At 49.5% G+C, this 14,649-nt stretch overlaps 1 protein-coding gene across 1 annotated transcript in view; it reads left to right on the forward strand.

The window, feature by feature from the left end:
* The window catches only part of LOC104543315 (unconventional myosin-Id-like), a gene marked incomplete at both ends in the record, with an annotated part of 14,682 nt that extends 1,950 nt beyond the window's left edge, over positions 1 to 12,732 (forward strand). Inside the window, 11 exon segments of the mRNA XM_010187896.1 lie at positions 1 to 120; positions 1,603 to 1,656; positions 2,560 to 2,655; positions 3,488 to 3,604; positions 4,229 to 4,432; positions 5,395 to 5,540; positions 5,626 to 5,740; positions 6,361 to 6,531; positions 9,832 to 9,902; positions 11,296 to 11,370; positions 12,600 to 12,732. The exon segment at positions 1 to 120 is cut by the window's left edge and continues 39 nt beyond it. Coding sequence (XP_010186198.1) covers positions 1 to 120; positions 1,603 to 1,656; positions 2,560 to 2,655; positions 3,488 to 3,604; positions 4,229 to 4,432; positions 5,395 to 5,540; positions 5,626 to 5,740; positions 6,361 to 6,531; positions 9,832 to 9,902; positions 11,296 to 11,370; positions 12,600 to 12,732 — 1,302 coding nt within the window.
* Between the last annotated feature and the right edge of the window lie 1,917 nt (positions 12,733 to 14,649).

Genomic DNA, 14,649 nt, shown 5'->3' on the forward strand with positions numbered 1-14,649 from the left:
GGCAATGCCAAAACCAACCGTAATGACAATTCCAGCAGGTTTGGAAAGTACATGGATATCAACTTCGATTTTAAAGGAGACCCAATAGGTGGGCATATCAATAATTACTTGCTAGAAAAGGTAAGCCACGCTCACTTCTGGAGTTAGAGGCTTTTCTGTGGTTACTTTTGTAGTACGTACTGTGCCAATTGAAAACGTTCCTCTCAAACGTGGTGTGCTGCTATTTTACGTACGAGGGCACAGAACCTCGTTTAAACCCAGGGCTTTCTTTTGCTCCAGGAGCTGCTGTAATGACTGCAGTGCTGCTGAAGCGCTGGCAGTGCCCTGTTACATTAACACCACTGCTTTCAGAGCTTTTTATGAGCATATGAGTGCGTGAGCTTTGTATCCAGAATAAAAGCTGAGATTATTTTGACGCTGTAAACCTCCTTCTTTATAAGTTCCTGCATTGAGATCTCCCTGGGGGATAAAAGGAGAAGATGCCTAGGTCTGTAAGTAGCAACAAGATGCTTGAGAGGTGTTCTTCCAGAATGACACCACAGCCCTGTGTGACCTTCAGGGGCTTTGGTTTTGTATATTCCAAGCATCATTTTTGTTCACGTCGTTACGTGGTGGCTGAAAACACTGGACTATGTAAAGCTGTGGATAAAGTGGGCTCGATGTATTAACAGTTCTGTGTGAGACACACGTCTGGCTTGAATTTCTGGGTCTGACCACATCTGCTAACGTGCTTTTTTGTTTGTGGTTTGTTTTGCTTTTCCCCTTGTTCCCCTGAAGTCTGTTTCCAGAATAAAGACCTTCTTTTAAAAAACAAACCCAAACATTCAACATGTGACACTTCCATGCAAAGAAGAAAGAAGTGGGGCTGCAGCTGCGGTGCCTTCAGTCCTGATCGTTTATTTCATATTCCTGACTTTACCGAGTTAAATTCGTTTCCATTTTGAAGGCGGTTGAGGTTCTGGTCCGCACACGAGCAGTTCACAGGCAGTGACCGTGCACGGCAGCAGGAACACGCCTGGTCACTCTCCATGGCTCAGAGCTGGAGCATAAACCAAGGATACATTGCTTTTTGACTTTATTTCTGCTGCATTAAATGTTTAGGGGTTTTTTTGCACAGTTTTACACTGATTTGGAATGAGTGCTCCCTAAAACAGCGCCCTGGTGTCAGAGCAGAGCCCTTGTGGGTGTCTGGGTGCTGCCGGTCACCCTCTCCTGTGACTGTGGATGTGGTGACCCTGGGGCCTTAACCATGGCCCGTGTTTGTAGTCCCAGAGCCCTGGTTTTCATCCCTGGGGACTGAACAACCCCTAAAGTAGAACGATGTTTTATTGGATTTATCCATGAGAGCCGTTCTGTAGCTGCCGCCTGATTCCTGGCTGGGAGCAAGGACGTTGCAGCTCTTACTCCAGCTGCTCTATCTGATGATAGACTTCACCCCTGGCCGTGCCTCGCTAATACCGTTTGTACCGGGCTGGTTGTGAGCTCCCATGAGTTTGGAGCTGTCCTGAAAAAAAAAGATGCGTTGGTGTCTGGGGGGGGTGCAGGGGGCAGCAGCCCGGCCCCATCCAGAAACACTCACCGTGGTGTTTTGTTTCCCCGCAGTCTCGTGTGATTGTGCAGCAGCCGGGAGAACGAAGCTTTCATTCCTTTTACCAGGTTTGTGTTCCTTTGCTGAAATAAATGACTTTTCTCGAGCTTCCCGGACACGAGAAGCAAAATATTTAAAGCTTTCTCCCCCCTGTGTGTTTTGCAAAGGGTCTCCTTGTCGTGGCGTCTTGGGTGATCTCAGGTTCTTTAGGTCTTTGAAGAGGCCTGGTCTGGGGAAGGAGCATGGGAAGATTGATTTTTTTCCTATCCTCCAGCCCCGTATTAACACATTTGTAAACTTAAAAGGAGGCAAACTAAACAAATATGGTAGAACGTTGGACTTTGACTCAGTGTTTTATTTGTAATAAGTCTAATCCCTCTGTTTTCTCTTGAGGCCATTAGTCCATATGGAAGTAATTTTATGACACCAAGTTGACTTTCGTTCTTTTTTGGGGGGGTGAAGGTCGGGTGAGTGTCATTTTAATGCCTTCCACATTGTGGCTGGTTCTCTTGTGCGTCCTCTGGGGAAGCGGTCAGCCTGTTGGTGTCACCTTTATTCTCAGCGTTGCAGAGAGGGAAGCTTAGGTTGGTTTGGTTTTACTGGGTACCCCATGGTGGCATCTTAGCACCTTTCTCCTGAACGCGTCCTTTGGGTCTCGGAAAGCCTCTGTGTTTAGCAGCAAAGGTGAATGTGTTTGCCAGGGCGCAGATGTAAACGTGTGTGTTGTGTGAAGAGGCTCGGGGTTGTGTCCTGGCAGCCGTGTCCCCACAGGGACAGGCACTTGGACAACCTCCTGCTGCTGGCCAGAGCCCTGCAACGCCGCAGGCCCTGTGCTTCGCACGCGCTGCGCTCATGACCCCTGACGCTGCAGCAGCCGTTTGATGTTTTGGTGGTTTTGCTTGAATGAGAAGCAGGAAAAGGAAGGATTTTCTCTTTCTCATTCACTGTTTCTTGAAATGCTCCTTGCACAGCTCCTCCAGGGGGGTTCTGACCAGATGTTACGTTCCCTACATCTGCAGAAGGACGCGTCCGCGTACAACTACATCTGCCCCGGCGCGCAGATAAAGGTGAGGCTGTTGTTAGCCAGTTAGACGTAACTTGTCTTAACATTGTAAATGCTTCTTGAAATACTTAAAGTTCTGCTGAGCTAGCAGAGGCCGAGACCGATATTTATGGGGTGAATATGGAAAGCTGACACCAATGTGCTATTTTTAATGGAGTTTCTGGCCCTAGAAGACAAGCGTAGCTGTACTTGTGCCTGCTCCACTTGTGTCTGCTTATGAAAAACAATCAGGTCTGGTTAGAGAGACGTCACCTTTGTTAATAAATGCAGGCAGAGATATTTGACCCGTTAACCAGTTACAGACTGTTCGTATGTAATGGGCAACTTAAGCTGCTTTCTGGACCAAAAAGCCATCAGAACTCATATATTTTACAGTAGGAGCATTTCAGTTAGTGCAGGATTCATTCTTCATGTCTGACTTATCCTCAGGGGAGCCTCTGAGCAGGACAGGTGGGAACAAACCCATGAAGTTTTTAGAACAGCGAGATCCTGAACACTTTAAATATACCTGGAGTTGTCCCTAATGTTGTCCCTCTGAAGCAGGGTCCTAACAAAAAGCTCCCTGATTTCCTGATTGCTTTCTTGAGATGCTCTTTGGCAAACAAACTGTTTAGTCATGCTGTGATGGATTCCTGTATCTCGTTGCTGCTGTACCTGTGTATCCAACACGGGGTTCACATAAGCGTATGGTGTGGCACTGGAATGAGCTATCTCATGGCAGGGTGTTGCATCTGATAAACAGCAAAGTACACATCTGTTTCCCGTGCAGAATCCTTGCTTCCTCACAGCTGACTCCCACTAAGCCCCTCACATCCCAAACATCTCTCTCCCCTCAGTGTTCCATCAACGATGGCGCGGAGTTCAAGGCGGTGGCCGATGCCATGAAAGTGATAGGCTTCAAGCAAGAGGAGATCCAGACTGTCTACAGAATTGTGGCAGCCATTCTTCACTTGGTAAGCTCCCTCTTCAGGAGCGGTCGAGCACTGTACGCCTGCTTCCAGCAGCTCTGGTTTCCTTGTTGTCTGGAAAAGTGTCTATGGTTTACAGCTACACCCAGCGTTTGTACACCTGATGTCATCACCACCGGGCTCTGAGCCTTAGACAGTGTTTGGTTAAACCTCTGAAGCATTTGGTGTAGTTTATTTTCCAAAAGCCGAGCACTGAGCAGGAACGCTGCTCTTTGAGTCAGGCTTTGCTGCTTCCACTGATGTTGGAGCTTTTTGGGTGTGTGGATGTGCAAGGCTCACCCATCTAATCATGGAATCCCAGACTGGGTTGGGTTGGAAGGGACCTCACAGCCCCCCCAGTCCAACCCCCATGGGGTCACAGCTCCCCCAGCCCAGGCTCCCCACAGCCCCGTCCAACCTGGCCTGGGGCACTGCCAGGGAGGGGGCACCCACAGCTTCTCTGGGCACCCTGGGCCAGGGCCTCACCACCTCATGGTAAAACATTTCTTCCTGATGTCTGATCTAAATCTGCTGACTTTTGCCTGGCACAGGGCACATGGATGAACTTGGAGTGTGCTGATTCATATTAATAAAAGATTCAGAAACCTCATTTCTTGCTCCTCATTGCAGGGGAACCTGAAGTTTTCTGTGGACGGTGATACGCCCGTCATAGAGAACAGCAAGGTTGTGTCGGCCATCGCAGACTTGCTGTCCACCAAATCTGACATGGTGGAGAAGGCTCTGCTGTTTCGAACGGTGGCCACGGGTCGGGATGTCATCGACAAGCAGCACACTGAGCAAGAAGCCACCTACGGCAGAGACGCCTTTGCGAAAGTGAGTTTCAGTTTCGGCTTTAATTGCCTTCGTAGCTGCACGTTGGTCAGTGCTCGGCTCCCAGCAGGATTCCTGGTGGATCAGTGCGTGTGGTGCTTGCCGAGACACGGGCAGGCTGTGCTTCCTGTGGGTTTATTTCTGACTCGGGGTTGCAGGGCAGCACCAGCCCTGCCCTGCGTGGTTCCCAGCCTGCGGCGCACGAGAGGGGAGGCAGCTGCACCCCTGCCTTGCTGGCGTCTGCAAAAGGGCTGAGTATTTTGGGAAGTTACGATTCTTGACTTCATTTAGCAGTGAAATTCAAGGAGTAGAGTGGAACTGTAACATCCAAAGCTCCGGTTGGAAACTGAAGTGCTACCTTGTGTTTGGAAATGTGGGAACTGCTGACCTGAGGAGTGACAATTGTCCTTCCTTTGCTGAGAAATCAAATGATAAGGGAAGAGCCGATGAAGTTATGAATATCCTTAATGATTAACTTGACATTTTCCCTAGGATTGTATCATTGCACAGTGCATTTTGAACGTGTAGACTTCGAAGATACCAATGCCTACAGAACATTTGCTTATTTGAGAGGTGAGCAGGAACATTTTCCTGCCATTGTGTCGGGTTGTTAAGTTTCTATAACTGAAGTCTCTCTTGCTATTCAATATTGTTAAAGAATTCTCAGGTATGGAAGTTATTAGGCAGCTGAAAAGCAGACTGGAATCAAACGGGGGGAAGTGCTGTACCTACTGACCTCGCTAAATTCAGACTTTGTGGAAATGAGTCTTGGAAGAAAGAAAAAAAGGTATTTTAATGGGGTATTTTGTTCTTGTCAGGAGCTGCTCACTGTTAGCAGGATGTTCTCCGTAGCTTTTGTGCAGTGAGGGCAGCATCTTGAATTAAGCTTTGTAGCACCATGTGCTGCGTTCACCAGAAAGAACCGAGGCAGATGTGGGTGAACCTCCTCGGTGTTTGTCTCCTAGGCCATATACGAGCGCCTCTTCTGTTGGATCGTGACGCACATCAACGACGTGATCGAGGTGAAGAACTACGACACCACCGTACACGGCAAAAACACCGTCATCGGCGTCCTGGACATCTACGGCTTTGAGATATTCGACAATAACAGGTGAGCCACGTTGTTAAAGCACGGGGCTCTGCCTCCTGCTTTCCCAGAAAGCCCACCACCATTTTTTCTTCTTACGTTTTTGCAGTTTTGAGCAATTTTGCATTAATTACTGCAATGAGAAGCTCCAGCAGCTCTTCATTCAGCTGGTTCTAAAGCAGGAGCAGGAGGAGTACCAGCGAGAGGGAATTCCCTGGAAGCACGTGAGTGATTTGGCAGGGGAGGGAGAGGTCGGCTCCAGGTCAGTGGACCAGCAAAGTCCCAGATCTGAAGTTGCTCCACATGCACGCTCCTGTCCAAGTCAATAGGACATGTGTGTCTGTGCCAGCTGTGCTGTCAGCCCTGCTGTCTGCAGATCAGGCTGTGGGAGAAGCTGAGCGTTTATCTCACAACATTTCTATGTTTGCCGTGGTTTGGAGAAATAAGCGACTCCAGCTCTGAGTTAAAATGTGAGGCGATGCCACACACACCATGCTGTGTTTCTGTTCTGAGTTCTTAGGTGTTTTGTCTGGTTGTAGATATTTGAGTTCTGCTCAAACTCCTTTCGTAACGCAGAGGACAGGATGCACTGTTGTCATTGTGGTGACTCCACACTGTAAAGAACAGTTTAAAGTTTATTCTGCAGCAGCTGATTTCGAGCAGAGTTCTTGGGATTTTTGTGGGGTGTTTGAAAGATCCCCTCCTCTGCTGTTCAGTGGTGGAAAGGCTTCTCCTGTGAGCGGTGGGCCCCATTCTCTGTGTGAGCCACATCGGTGGCCAACACTGGTGAGCCTCCCTTTCGCTGGCCAAAATCACAGATACCCCCGTGCTCTGTGTTTTACAGATCGACTACTTCAACAATCAGGTCATCGTCGACCTGGTAGAGCAGCAGCACAAAGGGATCATCGCCATTCTGGACGATGCCTGCATGAATGTTGGAAAAGTTACAGATGAGATGTTCCTCGAGGCTCTTAATAACAAGCTAGGGAAGCACGCTCATTTCTCCAGCAGGAAGGTAACGTGGTCCTGTGCCTCCTCACAACTTCTCTCCTGTCCTGTGTGATACCTTTTCTACTTTTTTAGAGCATAATCACAGAGTCACAGCCTGGTTTGGGTTGGAGGGAACCTTAAAGCCCTCTCAGTCCAACCCCCATGGGGTCACAGCTCCCCCAGCCCAGGCTGCTCACAGCCCCGTCCAACCTGGCCTGGGGCACTGCCAGGGAGGGGGCACCCACAGCTTCTCTGGGCACCCTGGGCCAGGGCCTCACCACCTCACAGGGAGGAATTTCTTCCCGTTATCCGGTCTAAATCTCCCCCCTTCCAGTTTAAAACCATTCCCCCTCATTCTGTCACTACCTGCCCTTGTCAAAAGTCCCTCCCCAGCTTTCTTATAGGACCCCTTCAGGTCCTGGAAGGTCGCTATAAGGTCTCCCCTGCAGCCTTCTCTTCTCCAGGCTGAACACCCTCAACACTCTCAGCTGTCCCCATAGCAGAGCTGCTCCAGCCCCTGAACATCTCCATGGCCTCCTCATGTTGGGGGACTCCAGAACAACCCGAAGCGTGGCCGGGGTTGACATCATCGCCATGGAGTGAAAGGAAATGCTCAGAGCCGCAGCAGCTCCTCACTGCAGAGCAGGGTCTGGCGTGGGTTTGTGTCGCACCTCGGGCAGCCCCATCTCCGGCAGAGGGAGCTGAAGGATGCCCAAATGAGATCCGTTTTATTCCAGCCATTAAAGCAGCTGAGCTGGTGCCTTGACACATCATGATGTCATTTGTAACCAATCGGTGCCGCAGCTCCTGCCCATGTGAGGTCCTCAGGCCGCTCTCACACACGGTGACAGTGACATTATTCGCACGTCTGCGTTATTACAGCGCCGTGATGATTTTATTCTCATCGTCATTGGCTGCGAAACGCTCCCATCTCAGGCCGTACCTATGATCACCCAGCCCCCTCGGCTCGCTTTGTTTTTGGTACCGTGTACGAATTAAAAGGCTTAATTATTCCTCGCTTGGCAGCATCCTGAAAACACGGTCACCGGCCTGATTAATCTGAGAGTCTTTCACACTGAGTAATCAAATAAGGGCCTTGGATTTATTGGTGTCTCTCTGCCGAGAAGCGTTTGAAATGCGTCGTTCACGGTGCCGGTTCCTCCCCCTTCTCCCTCCCAGCCCGGTACAATATTTTATGTAGGTCAGAAATACAAAATTAGCACGGTTGTGTAAGATCCGTGCTAAAGGCTGCCTCCAGGGAGGCCGAATATAAACAATAGATGTGGACGTGGCTTGTTTGGGTAGAGGCTAGGGTAAAAATAAAGTAAAATAACCGCTTTTTCCTCCCGGACTTCCCTGGAGTGCCCTTTAGCTGCAGCTCACCTGGCGCCTCCTCTGTCCCAGCGCCCTGGCTCGGGGCTTGCTTCCCCATCTCCCACATTTATGTTCTTCAGCAGCATCTTCTGAGTAAAAGCACCTGAAAACAAGTGTTTCCGTGAAGCCTAGTCTGGGTTTTCTTCATTTTAATGCAGATTGCTTCCTTTAGTATTACTGTTGACTGTGAACAGTGTAGCCTGGGGGGATGGAGCCGTAAATCCCCTGCAGTGGGGTGGGAAATGGGGAGCCTGGATGAAAGCTGGGAGGGAAAAGGGGGTTGTTTTCTGTTCTGTGCTTGGGCCTGTGTCTGCTGTGGCAGCGTGGTAGGGACTGCATTTCACAGTGGATACAGGAGGCTATGACATGAGAATTAAAACAGAAAAGCTGGTTGAGCCCTTACCTTCAGGAGTCCCTTCACAGCACAGGGAGCGTTCAAAGGAAATATCTCAGCGTTCCTCAGCAGGGGGTGACATTGCCAGAAAACTGTTTGCTCAGGCTAGGAGGGGAAGCAGGGAGCGCTGCTATAAATAATGTTTATGGAGGGGATGATCTATCTCCCTGGCTTGCTAATTTCTAGTTTAAATCAATGCAGCCTTGAAAAAATTGGCCCATAAAACTCTCAGCATCATAATTATTTCCCTCCACCTCCCTTCATATTTTAGCAGATGTGCTTTCCTGGTATCTAAGACACCTTCCTCGGTCCCTTCTGGAGCTGCTGTAGGAACCCTGAGCTTCCTGAGCCGGCTTGAATTAAAACAAAGCACTCGATTTCATCCCATCAGTTGCTTTTGTAGCCTGCAATAGTTCTGTCCAGGTGCTATGAGGTTCAGCGTAGCCGTTCCTAAGGAGTTCAAACGTGTGCTGGGACGTTTTGGGATCAGCTCCCATCTTTCAGCCTGGGTTAATCACAGAATCCCAGAATATGAGGAGTTGGAAGGGACCTGGAAAGCTCCCCCAGTGCAACCCCTGCCAGAGCAGGATCACCAGAGCAGTCGCACGGGAACACGGCCAGGGCTTTGGGTGTCTCCACACAAGGAGACTCCACAACCTCTCTGGGCAGCCTGGGCCATGCTCTGGACCCTCACACTGACAAAGTTTGTCCTCATCTTCAGCTTGAACCTCCTGTGCTCCAGCTTGGGACCATTGCCCCTTGTCCTGGCATTGGCCATCCCAGAGCAGAGCCTGGCTCCTTCCTCCTGACACTGCCCTTTCCCAATGGATCCCCAGGAATGAGGGCACCCCTCAGTCTCCTCTGCTCCAAGCTCAAGAGCCCCAGCTCCCTCAGCCGCTCCTCAGCAGGAGATGCTCCACTCCCGTGCCTCGCTGCTCCCCTGTGGAGCACGTTGCTCCGTGCGGATGAGCTCTGAGGGGCTGCGATGCCCTAAATAGTCACGTCCCAGTTTGTGCACCACACGTCAGCTGCTGCTGGGTTGTGCTGGTGAAAGCCAAACCAACCAGGAGAAATACTGGCAAACGCTTCCACAATTGGTATTGGTGGCAAAACTGTGTGTTCCTAGAGCATGGGTTGTCTGAACTGACCAGCGCTGACCTGGATCTGTGCAGGTGCTCAGTATTCTGATAGCGCTTCTCAGCCTCTTCAAGTTCTGGATTTTGCAATGGATCTTACCCTTTCAAAGGATCAAGTGCAGCGATGGTCTGTGAATTCCTCGACCTGCCAGTTGTGTTTCTCTACATGCGTAAACGTTCATGTTTTTGAGGTAGAATCAGTTACCAGATTTTTAATAAAACTATAGATCTTTCAAGTTGAACAAATATTCTTTCAGTGCATCCATCAAAAATACTCTAAAGCAGCGTTGCAGCTGATTTCACATCCACATGTGTATGTAAAGTGCAATAACTGTAGGTCCCATTTCTATTTCCAATGCGTGTTGGTGTTCCACGAAACCTGGAACTCCAGGTTGTTTTAACACGTGTGAATTTGTTTCAGCTTTGTGCCACTGACAAAACGCTGGAGTTCGACAGAGACTTTCGAATCAAGCACTACGCCGGGGATGTGATGTAAGCTGCTTGCAGAAATCGAGTCGCGCCTTCTATTTGTGTCTCTGAGCCAGCTTTGGAGTGGTGCAGTATTCCGATTTGATGCTGCTTCTGGTGTGAACCAGAATAGCTCTCATGCAGAGTTACAGAGCGCACCAGTTACTTATCAATCAACTCTTATGGGGGTTGCTTGCTACCCAGGATGTGATTTTGTACTTGGAAGCGAAGCAGAAGCAGGATATGGGGAGGAGAGAGCAGTGTTTTGGGAAAAAAAGGAGGAAGAAAATGCCAAGCCAGCACTCTGTATGCAAGAAAGCTGTACTGAGCTATTAAAACCTGGTTTAGACTTCGGTTTGGTGTGATTATACAGCTCTGGCTTCACATTCTGCAGTTGGTTGGAGCAGACCCAAAGTACGGGGGGGTGTTAAACCGCAGTGAGTTTCGGTGTGAGGAGCCTTCCCCATTTGGGCAGTTTTCTGTACCTCAAGCCTCCAGACGCGGCTGCAGCGAGTGCCAGGGAGAGGAAGGGAGGTTGGGTCGGAGCAAGAGGTGCCCACGTGTTTCAGTGTTCCCTGGGACATCCCTGGAGTGGTTGAGTGGGTTAGGATTTGTGTGGCCCCTGTGCCAGCAGAATCTAAAGGGAGTTAATGAGGAAATAATTCAGGCTTGCTTTTACCTTGGGATTAAATTTACCTTTAATTTGTAAGGGTAAGCAGTGGGATCGTACTGGAGCCCACTCAGCACAGCCAGGTTTTGTTCTGGAGTCTTTGCTGAGCGGTTGCTGATGGGTATCCCCGATTTCAAAGCATTTTGGAGGAGAAAATACAAAGTGCTGGATTAGCGGCTGAACCTTCTGCACTGCCACGGCTGACAGGTTTTGTAAAGGAAATCTGAGATGCACAAATATTCACAGATAACTTAGTTCAGGCTCAAACCTTACGTGGAGCAGCACTTGAGGATGGCTGCGTGCAGGGATTTGAACGCTGTGGGGCTCTGGCTCTTCCTTGACACCGAGAGAGGGGCAGACCAGACAGACCGCAAAATAGAACTGAATTTCTGCAGGGTTTAATGCAAGCACCCGCTCTGGATTTGGAGGCAGAAATCATGAGTGTGACATGGGTGTAACTGGAATTTGGGTGGCTCAGCCAGTGCAGTCCTGACCCGCAGAGCTCCAGTGGTGCTCTCAAACTGGGGTCCCTTGTTCTGCGCTGGAGGTGGGAGCTGGGCAGGAGATCTCGGCCTCGCTCGGTGCTCACGCAGCAAATGAGCGATGGGTTGGGAGTCAGAGCTGGGTTCCTGATGAGCATCTGCTGTGTCTGCAGGAGCGCAGGGGTGCTGACTCCACGCTGAGAGCAGCAGCTCAGAGAGGACTTTGCTTCTTTGCCATTAACTATTTTCCTTTTAATTTTTTTAGTTACTCAGTCACTGGATTTATTGACAAAAACAAGGACACTTTATTTCAAGACTTCAAGCGACTCATGTACAACAGGTAGGAGTCAAAATATGAGTGGAGGGAATTGAAATCTGATTTGTCAGAATCCTTTTTAATGGAGCGGATGCTGACGGTTTCACCGATGCCACCTTCACTGTGTGTGCATAAACACATCGCTCTGGGTTTGATCTTTGTGCATCTGCTGCGACCCGAAGGCTGTTAGTCTGACTTTCCAGGATAAAGTCCTTATTCTATATATGTTGGTTTTGCTCTGATATAACCTTTAATTGAACTAAATTGGAAGTGTTTGAGCCTAACTCACTGCACAATCTAAAGAGCTGTGCAGGGATTACCTGTGCTGCTTGGTTTGTCATTAACCTGGTTTTTGGACCAGTTGCAAATGTGCCATTGCTGATCTGTCTTTAAGCAATGCTAAAGACGTTCAATAGCATTTGGTCAGCAATAGGAGTCACTGCCTCAGCTGGAAGTGCCTGTTTTAAAGAAAGTTTAGAGATAAGGGGGGAAATGGGCAAATAGATTTGGGGTTTTTTCGTATGTTCAGTGATAGGAGAAGTTTAAGCCGTGCAGTCACCTGTTGTAAACACTAATTGGGCAAGGAAATTTGGAATCCTATCAAAGTGTGCGTGTGTGTAAGTGCCCCAAAAAGCTGTTTTGCCGTTTGTTAAATGTAGCCTCTGCTTTCCCTGGAGTCCCTGGTGAGGACCATTCACAACGACCACTTAGGGTGTGTTAAAGCATGGGATAGATTGGCTGTGAGATTGCTGGGGCTGCTTTCAGCTCTTGGTGTCCCAGAGCTCTCGCCATCCATCGTGGCCACTTAACCTCGCCTTCAACCCTTCCGTGAAGTGTAGGGTAAAACCTATAAGTGACTTTGTAGATGAAGAATGGTGCAGAGACACCAGATACCAGGTTTCAAGGGAGGATGTTGAGGGCTGTGGTCTCACTCTTTTCTGTTTAAATTCTTTGTGTTTGTGTCAGTAAGGCAGGCTCTGCTTTTGCTAGATCCCTTCTGCAGTGTTTTTGCTCCCCCATTGCTGCACATCGTTCTCTGAAGAGGAGCACGTTGTCATTTTTCCAGAATATTCGGTTGTGAGCTTGAACCATGCATTGCTCAAGAGCGAGAGAGATTTTGCCCAGAAATGTCATAGTGGTTTGGCTGCTGCACTTTGAGCTGAAAACACCAGTGGATCTGGACAGAAAGAAGTTGAGTTTTGAGTTTAGCAGAAGTGCTGTTAGACCGTGCAATTAAAGAGCCTGTCTTTTAGCTCCAACCCCGTGCTGAAGATGATGTGGCCTGAAGGGAAGCTGAGCATCACCGAGGTAACCAAGAGGCCTCTGACAGCTGCTACTCTCTTCAAGAACTCCATGATTGCGCTCGTGGACAACCTGGCCTCGAAGGTAACCATTTTTGTTTCAAAATCCACTCCAACTTCTCATTTTTAGGCTGTAGCATCTCCGTGGAGAGGCTTCCACCTTCCCAGCGCTGAGATCTGCCACGGCTCCGCTTTCCAGCTGATGGGCTCTGGCTGTGACAAGGGGCAGCCGTGAGGATCTCATAGGAGAGTTAGGGACCGTCCCTACATGAAGGTGGATTTTGGTTCCCTCTGTGACCGGTGTATGTCACTTGTAGGAAAGGCAGTCCCTCTTGGGTAATAATTGTTATGTATGATAAACAATCACCTTTAACAAAGCTCTTTCGGCAGAGGGCCAGGGGATGTTGTTTCACGGTGGGGAGAGTCTCTCTTTCTAAAATTCAGGCAGACCTGTGTGATTTGCTGCTTTCCTCCCCTTTGCTGCATCTGTGGGTGGAGGAGTGATGCAAGGGAATGAACTGGGTGGCCTCGGTGCAGGGCGATCCCTCAAGCGAGCAGAGATCCCTCAGAAATATTTGGGTGTTATCGGTGTTGCCTGACCTTGCTGGGCTCCTGGCATTCTGAGCACGGTTTGGTAAAGCAGGGTGCAAGACACAGGGCTTCTGTTGGCCACTGCGCCCTGAGGGTCTCTGTGAGGAGACTTTTCGGCCAGTTAATGGTATCTGCATGCTATTAGCAAGCTAATGACTCTGGGCATCCCAGCCGTGCTTGCTTCGCCCGTACTGGTGATGCACAAAGATCCAGGATGCTCTGCCTGCGAGTCACTGCCAGTTCGGATTCCTGTCTGGGCTCTCTCCCTGCTGGGGGCTGGCGAGGGGGTGGGCAGTGGCTGTTCCTGGCTGCTGAAACTGCTGTCTCTCCTGGGGCCGCTGCTCTGGATGCTGCAATTCTTCCCTTGGGTCCTGTTACTAATTTTTCCCGTGCTTAACTTGGGACCGGAGCTGCATTTCTGGGGCTCAGCAGTGACAGCAGCTCCATGTCTGGCTGTGCCTTGGACCCCGCAGGACTTTTTTTGGGCAGGCCGCTGTTGTCATCAGCTCCCTGCAAACAGCCTAGCGCAAGCAGCCGTGGCTGCTGTGGTCTGCGGGTCTGTAAGGAATGAGGTTCCTTAGGGAGAGGTAACACCAGTTCGTGTTTTCCTCAGCTGTTTCTCAACAGAATGCAAGATGAAGATGGGCTTGAATTCCCTTGCAGCTTGAGCTGCTGATTTATCATCGTGACTGGAGTGTGCCCAGTACGTAATGGTGCTTTTCTCATCCCGCCCTCCCATTCCACCTGGGCTGTTCTTGCTTGCCTAACTTTTATTTCTCCGTAAACTGCTTTAAACCAGATCTGTGTGCTCTGTTTCTGCAGTCCTCGAACAGAACGGCAGCGCAAGAGCTCATCTTCATGGATGCTCATTTGGCCTCCCTGAAAAGCTGCAGGTTTTTTGGCAGGATCAGCAGTGTCTTTAAACCTCTCATTTGCGAAAATAGCGTCCAAAGATGCTAATTTGGTGGGCAGGAATAATTATAATGTCAGAAGAAAAGCTCAAAGTCTATGAATACAGCACCAACAGCGTCAGTTGGTTAGTTAATCTAAATTGATCAGCTGTTTCGTTGGTATTCTGGTTTAAATCTGGAATTTGGTGACAAAGCAGAGCTCTGTGGCCCCTGAGAGGAAGGGCAGGTGCTGTGGTTATGTGGGTGTCAGATGCTTCTGTCAGAGTAGCAGGAAAGTGGTGTTAACACCACAGGAGCTGCTCACAAATGTGTTTGAACTTCAGCTCGAGTGTCCAGAGCACGGAGCCTCAGGAAATCTGGGCTTTGAGGGTACTGAGCCTCAGTGGTGGTTATCAGTGCTGGTATCTCCATGGCACTGGAGCCCTCCAGGCTGACACCGAGAGGCTTTTGGGCAGAAACCTCTGGTAGGTAGAAAAAAGTGGTGGTTTTTTTTTCCCAAA

Source organism: Mesitornis unicolor, unplaced genomic scaffold (genome assembly GCF_000695765.1).
Source record: "Mesitornis unicolor isolate BGI_N332 unplaced genomic scaffold, ASM69576v1 scaffold24097, whole genome shotgun sequence".
Classification (NCBI taxonomy): domain Eukaryota; kingdom Metazoa; phylum Chordata; class Aves; order Mesitornithiformes; family Mesitornithidae; genus Mesitornis; species Mesitornis unicolor.